This window comes from Hippopotamus amphibius, chromosome 3, assembly GCF_030028045.1.
Source record: "Hippopotamus amphibius kiboko isolate mHipAmp2 chromosome 3, mHipAmp2.hap2, whole genome shotgun sequence".
Classification (NCBI taxonomy): domain Eukaryota; kingdom Metazoa; phylum Chordata; class Mammalia; order Artiodactyla; family Hippopotamidae; genus Hippopotamus; species Hippopotamus amphibius.
Genome location: NC_080188.1, coordinates 177,968,825 through 177,986,941, shown reverse-complemented (window position 1 = coordinate 177,986,941; position 18,117 = coordinate 177,968,825). Strand labels below are relative to the sequence as shown.

General features: G+C 45.5%; 1 protein-coding gene across 1 annotated transcript in view; it reads right to left on the bottom strand.

The window, feature by feature from the left end:
- CAPN8 (calpain 8) overlaps window positions 1–17,861 on the bottom strand; it is a 62,611-nt gene extending 44,750 nt beyond the window's left edge. The window contains exons 1-2 of the mRNA XM_057727627.1: window positions 17,625–17,861; window positions 13,775–13,844 (exon numbers count right to left, since the gene is read on the bottom strand). Coding sequence (XP_057583610.1) covers window positions 13,775–13,844; window positions 17,625–17,861 — 307 coding nt within the window. The remainder of the gene's footprint in view (window positions 1–13,774; window positions 13,845–17,624) is intronic.
- Window positions 17,862–18,117: the final 256 nt, after the last annotated feature.

Here is an 18,117-nt window from a genome sequence, read left to right as displayed (position 1 = left end):
CCTGAATCTGCCACGTGATCCCCACCTCCTGCTGTATCTGTAAATTAAGAATCTAGCACACCATACTGGAATATCTTCTTCATTTTATGGTTGCATTAGAGCAAGCTACCATTGTTCTAGAAGCAACATCCCAGACCACATCAATCCCTGGCATTGTGGATGTCCAGCAGCTCTCAGCAGGGGGTGGGATACTGGGGCTCACCCTGGGAGGAGTGTTACCAATACCTTTTCAAAGATTAGCCCCAAATCCTACCAGTATTTTTCTGAACAATGGCAGTGTGACTTCTTATGGCAACTATAATTTTTATATCCTTAAAATCACTCCTTTCAAGCTGCATTACATATAATAAAGCACACTAAATAATCCACTTCTGCGGCCCCCCCATAGGTTGGCTCACATCTCCACGTCTGGTTCCCATGGCTACCCAGAAGGCAGCCCTCACACCTGACAGCAGAGCTGGGTGCGGAAGGCAGCTAGAACCCATCACAGCATTTGGCCGAGGACAATTTTGGGCCGGCGGGGGTCTTCAGCTTCCAGGAGCTCAGAGCATCCCAGAGAGTTAATGTACATCAAAAAAGAGGAAAAAATGGGAAAGGTTGGTGGGTCATCTTTTGAACCAGAGGCCATCTTGCTTTACCTTCTAAGTTATCAGTGGGGAGGAAAAGGAAAAAAAGAAAACTCTTCACAGTTGAGGGAACTTATTCAAATTATTTCTTTCTAGTTGTTCACGGAGCCCACCAGGCCAATTCCCATCTAATTTCTGCTATTGTTGAAGGAATAAGGCTTGATGGCGTGAAACTGCTTGAGGACTTCCTATCCCCACCCCCCACTTTAAATCATAACTTTAATGCTATTTAGAGGGGAAATTTCTTGGTCGATTATAAAAATGGAATTGATTCACTGGAGGGAAAAAAATCAGTAAGTAAATATGTTTGGGGCTTATGTAAATACATCTCAGAGCCAGTTTCCAAGAAGTAGCTTGCTTACTGAGTTTAATTATAATACCCTTTGGATTCAAAAATAAGACAAATGCTAGAGGCCAGGTTCTAATGGAGAGAGAAATAAAAAGATGAGCGCTGAGATTCATCATTAGCTCTGGCCAAGGCTGAAACACACGTGATGAGGTAAAAAGTGGTCCTTCACTGTTTTTGCTGAGGCAGAGTCTACGGCTTGTCAAACACCCTCCTCTAAAAATGATGGTAAATGGTGTGGCACCCCCAAATCGGTGCTGGGATTCTGAGGCTTCTAAATGTACATGTGAGTCTTCAAAATGCGACAAATTATGAAACCCAGCCTCACGGAGAGTCTCCATGGCAAAATGAGGGCGGCCTTCCAGCCTCACACATATTAAGACATGAGGTGAAGTATGATCAGATCAATAAAAAGCCCGGGGCCCCATTGGGGTGTTGTGAACAGAAAACAAGGTATTGTTAGGCTGGGGACATATCCTGAGTACAGTGCCTAAGAGCAAAAAAGATGCAAAGGGAGACATAAAGGAATCAAAACTCTTAGAGGGAGGAGCAGAGGGGACCCTGGCTGGGTCGCCGGGCAGGCAACCACAGAGAAAGCAATTTCCACCAGCAGCCAGTGTAGGCATGCCTGGAGCTCATCTACAAAAGAACAGCGTTTCTCCAAAGACCGAAGTGAGGACGGGTAGCAGCAGTTCAAGAAGCTCGGAAGGGTGAAAGCCGATTAAAATGCAGAAAGTTTGAAGGGTCAGTGCCACAACTCAAGCCCAGCAGGGCCTTGGTGTAAAGTGAAGGGGATAAACCAGTCACAGCTGGCTTGCAGATCTATTCTGTTTGGCGTGTGCAGTGCTGGGCCTGCATAGTGATTGATAAGTTTGAATTGAGAGGTTTCACATAAACAACCAGATTTCTGGCTTCTCTTTAAAACTACAAAACTCGGCCCAAATTCCTCTGTCTACTCAATCTACAAATATTAAGCATCTATTCTGTGCCAAGTATGATTCTAGGCCCTAAGGATATGAGTGGGCAAAAACATCCCTGAAGTCATGGAGTTTCCATTTTAGTGGGAAAGACAAACAATAAATAAATCCATGTGGTACAGATCAACCAGTTTGCAAGGCAGAAATACAGACACAGATGTAGAGAACACACATATGGACACCAAGGGAGAAAGCGGGGTTTGAGGGGGGGATGAACTGGGAGATTGGGATTACCATATATACATTACTAATAAGAAAAAAATTTCAAATTGTACGCTTCAAATATATGCAGTTTATTGTATGTCAATTATATCTCAATAAAAGTTCTTAAAAAAATAAAAATCAATCCACGTGCCAGGTGGTGGTAAATGCCATAACGGACAGGAAAGCAAGGTAGGCGGAGCAAGAGGAACTAGGGGGCTGCTGTGAGCGGTCAGGCAGTCCAGGTCGACTCCCGGCTCTCTGTGGTAACATCTGTTCAAGCTGCGGGATGGCTTCCCCCACATGCAGGCCCAGTTCTCTAGTTTGCCACAGTCCCCACTACTTTCTAGTGTTACCTACTTCTGGCCTAGAAGAGCAGCCAAGACGGCAAGAGCTGAGATGGCAAAAAGGAGGCAAAAGGAACTGACAGGGCCAAGAGCCTCTGAAAGAGAGAGGCATCTGGGAAGGGCTTGGAAAATGGCCTAAACTGGTGCAGTGGAAACTCTGCTTGTTTCAATTCTTCAAATCAGCATAGCCTCTTAGAACAAAGGAAGCATCTGTCCTTCCTCCAGTGAGCAGGTGGCATGGATTTGCTTCCGGGAGGACCAGGCTCTTGTGGGGGAGGAGAGAGCAGGGAAAGGGAGGACCCATGCTTCTAGCCTGTGGGTGGTGGGAACTGAAGGTGCAGCCTGTGAACCACAGCCTGGGATATTCCTGTGGGAGCTTCTAGTAAACGCCCCAGGTGGAACCAAATTATAAGCAGGTCCAGGCACAGCCTGTAGTCTCATGTTTCCTGCTCCTGCCCTGGACAGTCTCCACGTCGGCTCTGTCCTCTCGGTGAGGAGCCCCAGCACCCAGCACACACAGGCTCCCCGCAGACTTGGGGACGCAGATGTTGCATTCCCAGCACTCCCTCAACCGCACGGTCTGCAGCTGGCCCCAGGTTTCCTGTAGCGATGCCCTTTAATCAGCCACCTTAGGCGGGGGCAGCAGTGTACTCCAAAGAAATCAGAGAGGGATGGAAAAGCCTAGGATTCAGGGCCTGTCCCTGATGGAGAAATCATCCCTGAGCCCTGGGGTGGTGTCTGCAAAGTGGGAAGCTAAGCCCGGGGTGTGCCCTGAGCTGTCAGGCGTGGAGTCGGGCCCTAATAGTGGGGATCCTATTGGGTCTGTGGACTACGTTAAAATGACTTGGTTTTTAGACCCAAACCTCAGGTGCTCAGCCAAGATAGAGCTCAGAGAGTGCTTCCCCCACGGGCCTGGCACCACGCGCCACCTCCTTACCAGGTTAGTAACCTCAAGGGCAAGACTTTGTCTCCCTGGGGACTCAGGGACTGGCCTGTGTTTTTTGCATCTCTCTTAGGAAGTGAGAGATAGTCAGGATATCTCTTAGAAAAACTAAAGAGTGCTGACAAAATTCCCTTGCTGCAAAAAGAAATCTCCCCCTGTCAGAAACAGCTTAATATTCTTGTAATGTGGGGTTCTTAATCTTTCCTGTGCCTGGCCCCTTTGGCAATTTAGTGAAGTCAAGAGCTGATCTCAGCATAATGTTTCTAAATGCATAAAATAAAAAATAGGACTACAAAAAGTATATTGAAACAGTTATCAAAATATGCTTTTAAAATAAACAGTTATCAAAATAAAATAAAATAAAATAAACAGTTATCAAAATATGTTTTTAAAATAACAATATAGTAAGATTCCTGCTTCTTTATTAACATTCTATATAAAAGATTTGGAGTGGGGCCTAATAAGCAGCATAATAATGAGTTAATGATGAGTATAAATGGTATTTTGAGATGTTTGCAACAATTGTAATGTAATATGAATATAATCCATGATTTCTATTACTGTGCTTCATTGCCTGTGTTCATACCAAAAGGAAATAAGTTAGTGAGGGTTAGTGTAACTAAAAATGTAACTACAATTCTTTCATGCTCTTAAGATAATGTTCTATACACAAATCTTCCTGTAATACACTGATTCAAATTCATACTAAAGTGTAAATGGTTGTCCTGGGCACTTTCCTCAGGGTAGAAAGGACAGTGGTGATAGTGGGGCTAAACGTGAGGACATTATGCACTAGGAATCAAATATAAGGGAAAGATATTCCACAAAAAAAGGGAATCACTGGGACTTCCCTGGCAGTCCAGTGGTTAAGATTCCACCCTTCCCCTGCAGGGGGCACAGGTTCAATGCCTGGTCACGGGAACTAAGATCCCGCATGATGTGTGGTGTGGCCAGAAAAAAAAAAAAATCTGAAATGTTTATACTTTTAAAAGAAGGGGGTTGGAGAGGGAATCACTGAAAGTAGGAGAGGATTGTATTAACAAAAGCAAACTTCCCCATGTCACTTATGACTGAGCTGCAAGGAAATGTCATCTGCTGTTTTTCTACCTCCCAGAAGTCTGACCCCTGCACTCTCTAGAATCAATGAGGGGGTATGGCCCCTTTGAGTTCTCTCAGGCTTCCCCTAATTGCTCATTAAAAGTAACCATTCAGTCCTAGTGAATTGATTTACTTTGCCCCAGTCCTCGAAGGATGCTACAGATCAAAAGGTATCCAGAAAAACACTTGTGAAGATGCTGCCACCAGTCCTGACTGTTGAGGATGGTGCACGCCTGGACCCTGTTCCTGGATAGCAGGCCCCTCTGGGTGGGAAAGCATGGCTCACAGAGGAAAATTGATGCAAGTGTTGCTTCAGAGAAGTTGCCTGAATTTAGGCGTTGTTGTTCACTCTTTGTCTATAGAGACAAGTGAAACAGGCCAGTCACTTACCTTTCAAAACGAAAATACAGAATATAAAACTCTACTCAATAAATACAAAAAAGATGAAAAAGACACCAATTCCATAAAGGTAAGGAGAAAAACCAAGTCACTAGAGAAATGAGGGAGGAAGAGATAAACACACAAGAGCACAAACACACAGAGTAGATAGAGGGGAAGAGAGCAGGATAAACCCCAAAACTCACCAAACCCTTCAAAGAAAAGCTTAGCTCCCTCACTAATCCTGCTCTGCATGGAAAATAAACCACCACTAGATCAAAAGCTTGGATAAACACTATAGCATTTATTATTCAGAAAGCACTCTAATTTCTATCTAAATTCTGCAAGTCTCTGTCCCTTGTTTAAGAAAATATCCTGCTCCTCATTCCTGAAAACAGTAGGTGGCAAAAGATGCCCAAAGATGTATCAAGTCCTGTTGCATTTTCACAGTCGTAGGCATGAGTGATATCCTGTCTCAGGTTTCCCCTGCCTGCAGATGCACTAAGGTAAGGGTGGTGGACCTGCGTGATCCTGCTGAGCCTTAGAGAGACAGGCTGACTCAGAGGCTCAGAGCAGAGTCCCCCCACCCCCAGGGATCACAGGAGCCAGCAAGCAGAAGGTGGAGGTGTCTCCCTGTGTTCCTTTACCCACAGCCACCACAGGGCCTTGGGACAATGTCATTCGTGGTCTGTCCCTGAGACATCCCTCCTTGTTGAGGACCAGCAAGCACCTTCAAACACCTTTATGTTCCTCCCAGCAGTACCAGTGATTTGAAGATAGATAAGCCAATGCACTGATTTGCATGAACTTTGAAATCCTTTAAAAATAAAGACTTTATTTGTTTTTCTCTTTCTGACTTACTTCACTATGTATGACAGTCTCTAGGTCCATCCATGTCTCTACAAATGTCCCAATTTCGTTCCTTTTTATGGCTGAGTAATATTCCATTGTATATATGCACCACATCTTTTTTTTTTTTTTTTTTTTTAGAAATATTTCACACATGTTTATTTTTCATTTGTAAGAAGGTCATAATTTTACTTTTTTTTTTTTTTGGGGGGGTACACCAGGTTCAATCAACTGTTTTTATACTCATATCCCCATATTCCCTCCCTTCCTTGACGTCCCCCCCTCGAGTCCCCCCCACCCTCCCTGCCCCAGTCCTCTAAGGCATCTTCCATCCTCGAGTTGGACTCCCTTTGTTATACAACAACTTCCCACTGACTATTTTACAGTTGGTAGTATATATATGTCTGTGCTACTCTCTCGCTTCTTCTCAGTTTCCCCTTCACCCCCCGCCCCCTCCCATACCTCGAGTTCTCCAGTCCATTCTCTGTATCTGCTTCCTTGTTCTTGTCACTGAGTTCATCAGTACCAATTTTAGATTCCGTATATGTGAGTTAGCATACAATATTTGTCCTTCTCTTTCTGACTTACTTCACTATGTATGACAGATTGTAGTTCTATCCACCTCATTACATATAGCTCCATCTCATCCCTTTTTATAGCTGAGTAATATTCCATTGTATATATATGCCACATCTTCTGTATCCATTCATTTGTTGATGGGCATTTAGGTTGCTTCCATGTCCTGGCTATTGTAAAGAGTGCTGCAATAAACATTATGGTACAAGTTTCTTTTGGGATTATGGTTTTCTTTGGGTATATGCCCAGGAGTGGGATTACTGGATCATATGGTAGTTCTATTTGTAGTTTTTGAAGGAACCTCCAAATTGTTTTCCATAGTGGCTGTACCAACTTACATTCCCACCAACAGTGCAGGAGAGGTCCCTTTTCTCCACACCCTCTCCAACATTTGTGGTTTCCAGACTTTGTGATGATGGCCATTCTGATTGGTGTGAGGTGATCCCTCATTGTGGCTTTGACTTGCATTTCTCTGATGATTAGTGATGTTGAGCATCTTTTCATGTGTTTGTTGGCCATCTGTATGTCTTCTTTGGAGAAATGTCTATTTAGGTCTTCTGCCCATTTGTGGATTGGGTTATTTGCTTTTTTGGTATTAAGCTGCATGAGCTGCTTGTATATTTTGGAGGTTAATCCTTTGTCCGTTGTTTCATAGGCAATTATTTTTTCCCATTCTGAGGGTTGCCTTCTTGTCTTGTTTATGGTTTCTTTCGCTGTGCAAAAGCTTTTAAGTTTCATGAGGTCCCATTCGTTTATTCTTGATTTTATTTCCATGATTCTAGGAGGTGGGTCAAAAAGGATCTTGCTTTGATGGATGTCAAAGAGTGTTCTGCCTATGTTTTCCTCTAGGAGTTTGATAGTGTCTGGCCTTACATGTAGGTCTTTAATCCATTTGGAGTTTATTTTTGTGTATGGTGTTAGGGAGTGTTCGAATTTCATTCTTTTACATGTTGCTGTCCAATTTTCCCAGCACCACTTATTGAAGAGGCTGTCTTTTTTCCATTGTATACTCGTGCCTCCTTTGTCAAAGATAAGGTGCCCATATGTGTTTGGGCTTACTTCTGAGTTCTCTATTCTATTCCATTGATCTTCCTTTCTATTTTTGTGTCAGTTCCATACTGTCTTGATCACTATGGCCTTGTAGTATAGTTTGAAGTCAGGAAGCCTGATTCCACCAACTCCATTTTTCCTTCTCAAGATTGCTTTGGCTATTCGGGGTCTTTTGCGTTTCCATACAAATCGTAAGATTTCTTGCTCTAGTTCTGTGAAAAATGCCATTGGTAATTTGATCGGGATTGCATTGAATCTGTAAATTGCTTTGGGTAGTACAGTCATTTTCACGATGTTGATTCTTCCAATCCAGGAACATGGTATGTCCCTCCATCTGTTTGTGTCATCTTTGATTTCTTTCATCAATGTCTTAAAGTTTTCTGCATACAGATCTTTTGCCTCCTTAGGCAGGTTTATTCCTAGGTATTTTATTCTTTTGGTTGCAATGGTGAATGGGAGAGTTTCCTTAATTTCTCCTTCTGCTCTTCCGTTGTTAGTGTATAGGAATGCAAGAGATTTCTGTGCATTAATTTTGTATCCTGCTACTTTACTAAACTCATCAATGAGTGCTAGCAGTTTTCTGGTAGAGTCTTTAGGGTTTTCTATATATAATATCATGTCATCTGCAAAGAGTGACAATTTTACTTCTTCTTTTCCAATTTGGATTCCTTTAATTTCTTTTTCTTCTCTGATTGCTGTGGCTAACACTTCCAAAACTATGTTGAATAACAGTGGTGAGAGTGGACACCCTTGTCTTGTTCCTGTTCTTAGAGGGAATTCTTCCAGTTTTTCTCCATTGAGAACAATGTTGGCTTTGGGTTTGTCATATATGGCTTTTATTATGTTGAGGTAATTTCCTTCTATGCCCATTCTCTGGAGAGCTTTTATCATAAATGGATGTTGAACTTTGTCAAAAGCTTTTTCTGCATCTATTGAAATGATCATATGGTTTTTATCCTTCAATTTGTTGATATGATGTATCACGTTGATTGATTTGCGTATATTGAAGAATCCTTGCATCCCAGGGATAAACCCCACTTGATCGATGCACCACATCTTTATCCATTCATCTGTTGATGGACATTTAGGATATTGTATATTAATGCATATATGCAGAATCTAGAAAAATGGTACAGATCAAGCAGTTTGCAAGGCAGAAATAGAGACACAGAAGTAGAGAACAAACATGTGGACACCAAGTAGGGAAAGCAGAGTGGGGTGGGGATGAACTGGGAGATTGGGATACTCATGTATACATTACTAATAAGAAAAAAATGTCGAATTGTACACTTTAAATATATGCAGTTTATTGCATGCCAAAAAAAATTTAAAATAAAAGGGTTTCTGTGATAAAAATAAAATAAAATAAAAAAGACACGTAGTTACCTTCAGGTGTAGTCACCTTCAGGATGGATTTTTTTTTTTTTTTTTTTTTTTTGGCCACACCTTGTGGCTTATGGAATTTTAGTTCCCAGACTAGGGATCGAACCCATGACCCCTGCAGTGAAAGCGCTGAGTCCTAACTTCTCAACTGTCAGGGAATTCCCAGGATGGGATTTTTTTTTTATTCCAAATGCCTGATGCAACCTGATGGCCAAGAGTGATATTGACAAGGAAGGGAGAAAAAGACACAAGTAGCCTCTGATTTAAGCTATTCCTGTTTTCATGATTTTATAAAGATTCAAGGCAAAGGGTTTAGGCAACAGATCAGAAGGTCAGTAAACATTCATGGAGCCCTGCCACACCCCAGCAACCGCAGATTACAGTGAGGCGGAAGACAGTCCCATGGAGCACACAAGGCAGGACCCCCAAGATTATGACATCCACCTCCGCCCACCACAGTGCCCGCTTCCGGGAGGACAAGGAGTCATGCCAATTCTCTCCTCATCACAACCACCTGGCAAGCTGGGTTTGATTACATGCCAACTGTACAGCTGCGCAAACCGAGGTGGCATGGCCACAGACAGACCATGAAGACCCAGGTCTCCCTGAGGGGCTTCCTGCACGTGGGGTGCCGCATTAGGCACTGCTGGTAGCAGATCCAGAGAAAGAGAAGAGCAGCCTTCAGGGAGTGACATGTCCTGGAGCACTGCAGGGTGATGGATGCAGGGGCGGGGGGAAGACGGCAGGGCCACTGAGTCCAAAGAACAGAGGTGATCTGGGGCAGGGAAAGCAGTCTGGCCAGACCTGGTCCCCTCCACCCCACTGGCACGTTGAGGTATACTTTCTCCATTCTGTCGGCCCACTACACTCTGCCCCCTTCTTTTGGAGAACCCCCTCGTGGTTTGGGGGGCGGCTCTCAGTCTCAAGAGCAAGACCATGATCCAGGCTGAGCCAACCGCATAGTAGCTCCCCGCTCTGGCTGAGATAACTGAACCCAAGGAGTGCGCAAAGACCTCAGCCACCAGATCAGAGGCTTTCTCTGAGATTTGTAAAGTCAAAGCTGGTTTGCGATACGACCCAGGTGATGTCTGGAACCCTAGTGGCCATCTCTCCTGCTGTGTGCAGCCGGCCTGGCCCAGAAGAGGGTGGAGCGGAGATGGGTCAGGCAGAGAGGGCTCCAGGAGCATCTAGATGCCTGGATCCAGGCTTCCCGGGGCCAGCACTGCCCTTCCCTTTCCGTGGTCTACAGGGGTGAGGCAATGACGTCTTTTTCCTTAAGCTGCTTGGGTTGGAATTCTGAAGCCAACAAGCAAAGGAGTTCTAGCCCGTGCACAGTCACGACTTACTGAGATGAGCAAATGAAGCCAGAAACGTGCACTCCATGGTGGGGCAGAATCTATTTCTGTGGCCACAGGGGCCTCAGAGGGACATGCATGGGCCAAAATGCAAGGGAGAGACAGACGGTACTGGGACAGGTAGCAGAGGGACCGGCGAGGCGCCTGCCGTTCCCTAGGTGATGCATCAGCCGTGAGCCTCCTCTGGAAATGGGCACCGCAGACGTGCCCGACAGGGAATCCCACACTTAACAGCTTACCCTCTCGCCATGCGATGTGGCCCTGAGATCTCCTCACACTGGAGGGATGCTGTGTGTGTGGCCCTCGCTGGAGCTGGTGAGCGTGGGCTGTGCCAGGAAGACGGAGCACAGAAAGGCTGGGGCTGTGGGGGACCCCTCCCTAGTGTGTCAGGGTGCAGAGCGCCAGGCCTGGGGATCCAGGGAGGGCTTTTGTCTGGGGGCTGTTTCATCACCCGACAGCCATTTGATTGCCTGCGTGGAGACAAACCACACTGCTCTCCAGCTGAGACTGAGTCATCCAACAAAAGTTATGTTGCACACGGTAAGGAGTATCTGCAGCAACTGAATCTTCAGCATTGCAGACTTCCAGCCTTTCCTCCTGTAATAACGTCTCCGAAGAGAGTTAGCTCCTGGGCTCTGCACGAGCACAGACTCCAGTGGGGGCCAAGAGACGCACGTGGTGAGGAGGAAGGCCTGGCTTGGCAAGAGCTACATCAGGTATGTATATAATTATATTGAAATAGTTATCAAAATATGCTGTTTAAATGAGAATATGGTAATGTTCATGCTTCTTTTATTAACATTCTATATAAAAGTTTTGGAGTGGCACCTAATAAGTATAATTATGATGAGTATAAATGGTATTTTGAGATATTTGCAACAATTGTAATGTAATATGAATATAATCCGTGATTTCGATTACTGTGCTTCATTGTCTGCATTCATACCAAAAGGAAATAAGTTAGTGAGGGTTAGTGTAACTAAAGATATAACAGTACAATTCTTTCACGTTCTGGAGAAAATGTTCAATAAACAAATCCCCCGACTCAAATTCATGTGTGTGAATGATTGTCCTGGGCCCTTTCCTCGGCGTAGATAGGACAGTGATGATAGTGAGACCAAACATGAGGGCACTAAGCACTAGGAATCAAATAGAAGGGAAAGATATTCCACGGTGACTGAAGCAGCCACACTTCAAACCTGCTGACAAAAACCCTCACACACACAATACCACGTAGAAGTATTCACTGCAACATTTTGTATAATAGCCTAAGAGAGAAAATAACTCAAGTGTCCATCAATAGGAGACAGACTAAATCAACTGTGGTACATCACACAATGGACTACAGTGTTCTGAGTGGTTACAAAAGAACGAAGCCCTTCATACACTAACATGGGAAGATCTCCAAGACGCTTTATTTAGTAAAATAATAACAAATGATGGAAAGGTGCCAAACGGTGTTTACAGTGTGCTGCCTTCAAGGAGAGATGGGGACACAAATTAGAATATGCATTTAAACTTGCTTGGATTTGCATAAAGAAACACTGAAATGATAGGAAAGGCAGGTTCCAGGGCAGCAAGCAGTAGAGTAGATGGAGACAGACAGGAAGCTGAATCTTCCCTGTGGACCCTTCAGTTGTTTGCATGTTTGAACAGTGTGTATTCAAAATAATAATAAAATCACAGTAACACAAAACTGTGTAGAGGACATCATTTTCATCACACAGATCAACAGTTGAAAAATAGTAACAAAAATGTTTCAGATCTGCATTCGACACCACGGCGCTGTGCCGGACTCTGCCAAGCCTGCAAGGCCCTGAACAAATATTGATCTCTGTCACACCCTGATTCAACAGGTGCGGCGTGACACTGCCTGGTTCTCTGAGCAGGAATTTTTCCTCTTAATCTCACCATGATCCACACACTGTTAAGGCCACCGGGACCAAGTCTCAGAGGCCACATAGGTTGTTCTCACTCAGCCCCTGGCAACCGCCATGGTGCCGAGATGCAGGCCCGGTGCCCAGGCACCCAATTCGATACTTGTTGTAGCTCTCTCTGGTCCACAGGCCCTCCGGCCCATACCAAGCATCCTTCAGGAAATTGGACTCAACAACCCCTTTCCGCTCGGTTCATTAAAAACCACCAGTGCAGCAGGGCTAACCTGGGGCAGCCTCCACAGCGTGGCCCCCTCACTTTGATGTGAGCTGGATTTGGAGAGTTGGGTTCATTTCCTGCTCCTCCAGCCACCGGCTCCATCGGCAGCACACACTCACCATGGTAACGCTGAGGCGTCTTTTGAGAAGCCCTGTTTTCTCTGAGCTTGAAACTATTCAAAGTAAGATCTACCCAAGTCGATCAATTAAGAGACATTTAATACATACCTTTTCCAAAGTCAAAACATCTACAACAGAAAGCTGTTAAAAGCGTAGATTTGAAGTTGTGTTTCCCTGAGACGCGTGCTAAATTAGGTTAAACATTTAGCTGGAAGTAAAAAGGCACAGCGCACTTACCCAGAACAAGAAAAGGTCAGAACGCTACCCCTGTGTGAGCCCTCACACAAAGGCTTAGGACACGGAGGCTGTGGCTTTCAGGGAACAGGGCACACGTCTGTATGGTACCCAAACCATTCTCACTGCTTTGTACTCACACTCCATGAGCTCTGGCTAAGGGGATACTGGCTATAGTCATTAAAGGAGAGAACATTGGAAGCATTTAAAATAAATGCCAGTGATTTTCAAAATCACAAATGTTTCCAGCAGGCTGAAGAGAACAGGTTTGAGGAACAAGGAGAAAAAAGACGGAGGGGAAATCTCCTGAAAGATAAAGGGTGATCAGGGCCCATGGATGCTGAGATTTTGTTTGTTGGGCTGACTGTCAGCAAGTAGGATTTGTTTCCTGCTACCTTCATTTCCAGTTCTATATCCTGCAGCTGTCACTGGCTGGCCATTTGGAAGCCCAGCAAATTCAATTCAGAGCCATGTTGTCCCTAAAATGTCAGTGTCGTCCCACTCAATGCAGAAACTGTGATGCCCTGGGATCAGGAGGGCTTATGAGATCAACAGCATTCATCTACTATCAAGGAAATCTTCGGTTTCTAACACTTAAGGTTAGAACTTACAAAACAAAATAAAATAAATAATTTCCTCAGCTTACTTGTGCCTGATTTGGAGGGAATATGAGAGGTTGGGAAGTGAAGGTTCTTAATGCTAGGATTCCGGGCCGGAAAGAAAGCTTGGCTGGAAAGCTAGGATTCTTCTTTTCTTACTCATGATAAGAGCATCTATTATGATAACCCATCACTGCGTAGACATGGCCATTCCACAGGGCAAATTATGTCCACTTAGAGGTAATTACTATCAAAACAGCACAGCATGGTTTTCTACTGTATGCCTATAATCCTAGCTTGCGACTCTGGCATTACAAGGGGTTAAATGAGCATGTGAGAAATCTCTTGTTAGGAGGAGCCAAATGTAGTTCCAGCATTCCAGACCTAGGTGGAGAGTACGGCCTCAAAAACACAAACCCATACGGATAAGTCACAGACATAATGTAGTCGCTCAAACCTAAGAGCGTCATCTGATGTTACCCATTACACATACATACCTCCCTCTCTGAAAACAAACAGGACTCTCGCCAGTTACTCACCTAGAGCACCCTGACAAATGTCTGTGCGCGTGGCTCCACCAACGATAAACTGAGGGCTGGGACACAATTCCTGAAAGCAATTGGGGACAAAACACAAGTCACAAGATGCCCAGTGATGGTGGCAGCAAGGATGAAGGAACTTGAATAGTCACAAAATTCATGGAAGAGACCCAGGGGATCCTTTACTGCACATACCGCATTTTACTGCAGAGGATTCTGAAGCTCAGAGAAGGCAGGAGAGCTGCCCACAGTCACACAGCCAGGGGTGGCAGCGCAGCAGCTGGTCACACAGCCCCCATTGTGACCACTCTTTTTGTCGCTATACATTCTGTGTGGGTGTGTGTGTGCGTGAAGCGCGGGAGGTAGGAGAAAGGCAAAGGCTGAGATAATAAGGTGAGGAAATATGATCTCACCCATTCAGGCAACACCCCTATTTACAGGGAGAGGATGAGGCTAACCTTTAGCACTCTAACAAAATGCTCTGCACCCTGTGGACACCCATTAAATACGTGACTCAGTGACCCTGTGTGTTGATGGAAACACTGAGGCGTCAGCAAGTGCAGAGAGGAGAACTCAACTTCATTCCCACATCTGACCTGCACTTCCCTCACTCCCCTACCTCACAGTGGCACCTGCCACAGGCAAGCTCATGGCTCTAGGGCTCTACTAGGGCACAATGAGGCACTCTGTAGGCCCCCTTTCTTTCTTGTTTACCCGGCAAGCATGTATCAGATGCCCATTCTACACACGGTACTATTTGCACCATAGCAGGCAGGGGAAAGATGGGAGCATGGTAAAACAGAGGAAAAGAAAACACATGGTTCTTGGCCTCAAAGTGCTTTCATCCTACGTAGGAAAGCAAGACAGACATTCATAAAAAAATCATAGAAAAAGTCTAGTGCATAATATTAGAATGCAGACAACATATACAAAAGGAGAAGAGGAAGAAATGCCCACAAGGGATTATGTGTGAAAGACTTATTAGAAGGGAGGTGATACGTGTGCATGAGAAAAGCAGGATCTAGGAGCAGACAACGGATTGGTTCCCAAAGGAGAGGTGGGTCTGCTCACCACCAGGCTCACTGTTAGGGGTATATATGAGGTACCTAGATTAGTCAAACTCAGAGAGACAGACATAAAAATGGAAGGAGGGATGTGGAGTTAATGAGTGTGGAGTTTCAGTTCTGTAAGATGAAAAAGTTCGGGAGATGGTTGATGGCAATAGTTGCACAACTTACTGTTCACTGAAGTATATAGTTAAAAACGATTAAGATGGTAAATTTTATGTTGTGTGTATTTTACCACAATTTAAGAAAAAAAGAAAAAGGAAGGAAGGAGAGACGGAGGGAGGGAAGAAAGGAAGGAAGGGGGGGATGGGAGGAGGGGAAGGAAAGAAGAGCAAATGAACTCGTTGGTCACCTTATTTCTGGACAACCCAACCTTCTTTCCCTGAGAGGTCTCAAGGGAAGAAAGAAATGAAGCATTTAGGAACAGGCTGATTTCCCCAGATTTCAAGGCACATCCCTGATAGAGATAGAATCAGGGTCATTGCCAACTCAAGAGTCAATTCAATAATCTGTAAGATCTTAGAGGATAAAACTGGGTCCTATAATGTACCATGTGAGCACAGCCTGGCCAAAAGCAGCCGTGTGAGAATCCTTCACTGATGACTGAGGATGGAGAGGGTACATTTTGACAAGCTTTTATTTATTCATCTGAAAACTCTCAATAATGGGAGGGTTTCAATTCTACATTAATTAGGTTGTACTACCATCATCTGGCTTTTATGACTTTTTGTTGACAGGCACAAATCAGCATTTCAGTCTGAAATTACCACATCTACGTGGACAGTGAGACCAGGTGAAGACACAGTTTAAGGGAGAACGTGCAATGTGGTTACAGAGGTGAAGGCTTTAAGAATTTCAAATGAAGGAGAAAAATTAGGCAAAGGCTAAGGATATTGACTTTGGTCACAGAGTGAAATCTTCTGCCCTTCTCCCCACCCATCTCCCCTCCCCACCACCCATCTCCCCTCCCCCAAGCTCCTCGGGGTCCTTCAATTCCACTTGAGTGCATCCTCCTCCCTTAAATCTTTCCATCATTCTGTTCTAACATCCCAGGTTCCCACACCTGTGGTTTTTGCCTCTGTTAGCACTTCCTTCATTCTGCCCAGGATGTCAGTCCATTATTCACGTGTCTGTCTCCCCACAATCTCCATCAGAGCTGAGACCTCAGTTTCTCCCCCACCACTTTCCCAAACAGAGCATAGCCAATGCCTGGCCCAAAGCAGAGGCCTAAAAAAACTGTCTGTTGAAATGAAACACGACTGTCAACTCTTGACATTAGGCTATAAAACCATGGTTCCCAACCTTGATTTTGCCAACATCCTAGAGCAAACACACAGATTCCAGAAGGGAATGGAAGATGGCCATGGGGGGCTGAAGAGAGGCAGGGCAAAGGAGGTATGTTCAGAGGTGGTAACTGTTGTATAAAATTGATAGGATGGGGCTTCCTAGGTGGTGCAGTGGTAAAGAATCTGCCTGCCAATGCAGGGGACACAGGTTCGAGCCCTGCCCTGGGAAGATTCCACATGCCACGGAGCAACTAAGCCTGTGTGCCACAACTATTGACCCTGTGCTCTAGAGCCCGTGAGCCACAACTACTGAGCCCATGTGCCACAACTACTGAAGCCCACGTGCCTAGGGCCCGTGCTCCACCGCAAGAGAAGCCACTACAGTGAGGAGCCTGCACACCACAATGAAGAGTAGCCCCCGCTCGCAGCAACTAGAGAAAGCCTGTGTGCAGCAACGAAGACCCAATGCAGCCAATAAATAAATAAAAATTAATTAATTAATTTTAAAAAATTGATAGGATGAAAACAGAAGAGGTAGAGATAGCTGGAGTTAAAGGATGATTTTGACCACATCTAATGAGTTATTCTCTCCTTCTCCTCCCTTTTCAACCATTGCCAAGAAAATAAGGACCATGACTTGATTTTCCCATCATGGTCTAGGAGACAAAAGGACCCCTGTCTAAGGGCCATAGAGGGTGTTCTCTTATGAGACTTGTGGGCCAGACACTGAACAGAGCACGTCATAGGATTATCTCAGTTCTCACAACCACTCTGGGTGGGGGTGGGGGGTCCTATCCCTGAGGTTAAATCACTAACAAGGGTCACAGAGCAGTAGGTCATGGGCCCAGGTTTTGGGAGGACAGTTCTCCATCCCTTGACCTTGAGATTTGGGGGGTATCAGAGACAGCATCCCAGAGCCCCTGACTTCCACCTGCCTTCACAGCCCGCTCCCCAGCCCCCATCTGTCCACTCCCTAGGCCTGAGAGAAAAATGACAACTCAGGACCTTAAGCAGCCCTGCACCTTTCGGCAATGATGTCACACTGTACCCCAGACTGATTACTTCTAGCACTGGTTTGTTCCATCATGCACTGGCCCAGGGGGTCCTATGCAATAGCCACCACATCTTCTGTGCCTGTTATGTGCCGGGCACTGTGCTCTGAGCTTTATCTCCAGTCCTTGTAGCAACACTGAAAAATAAGATGCCAGTAGCACCATTTTACAGATGAGAAAACCGAGCTTACAGAGATTATCTGTCCAAGGCCATACAGGCAGAGGCAGCATTCAAATCTAACGTGTCTGGTTCCAAAGCCAGTGCGTGCTCTTCCCTCTATACCTTGTCACCCCTGAAAAGATTTTTTTTTTAAGTCGGGGTTGGGGGTAGTCTGACATACAGGATCCAGGAACATAGGATCAAGAACCAAAACTTCTCCCTCAGCTACTTCTGACCAGAAGTGGGGGCCTGCATCCTGACACAACAGAAAGCCCATCCCCTTACCGTGGGCCGCTTCCAGACAATGCCTTGAATTTGGGGGGCGTGTGGTCCAAGATCCTGGTAGCCCAAGGCTGATGGGCACGCTGGGAACTCTGGGTCCTTAAATAGGACGCCTGAGTCCAAGCACTGCTGCCTCAGGGTCTCAAAGTCCTGGCCCAAGTACTTCACGGCTTTCTGGTTGGAGCCGAGACCGTCAGCTGCTGCGCGCTGCTTGGATACTCTGGCCGCCAGGGCTGCCATGGTCGATGGCTCCGTTGGGTAGAGAGAAGAGTCCCGTGCTCTGTGCTCTCAGAGACCTGCCCCACTGGGAGGGAAGCTATATGGCAGCGTGAAGGGGAGGTGGAGCAGGTAAACATTTCACCTGAGGCCCTGCTCCAGAGGGGAGTGAGGCACGGCCAGGAGCAAATATGTACCCAAGGTGCAAATAAATCTGCCCCGCCCTCCCCTTCTGCCTTTCAGCAGACAATTTGGAGGCTGGGAAACTTCCAGGGTCCCT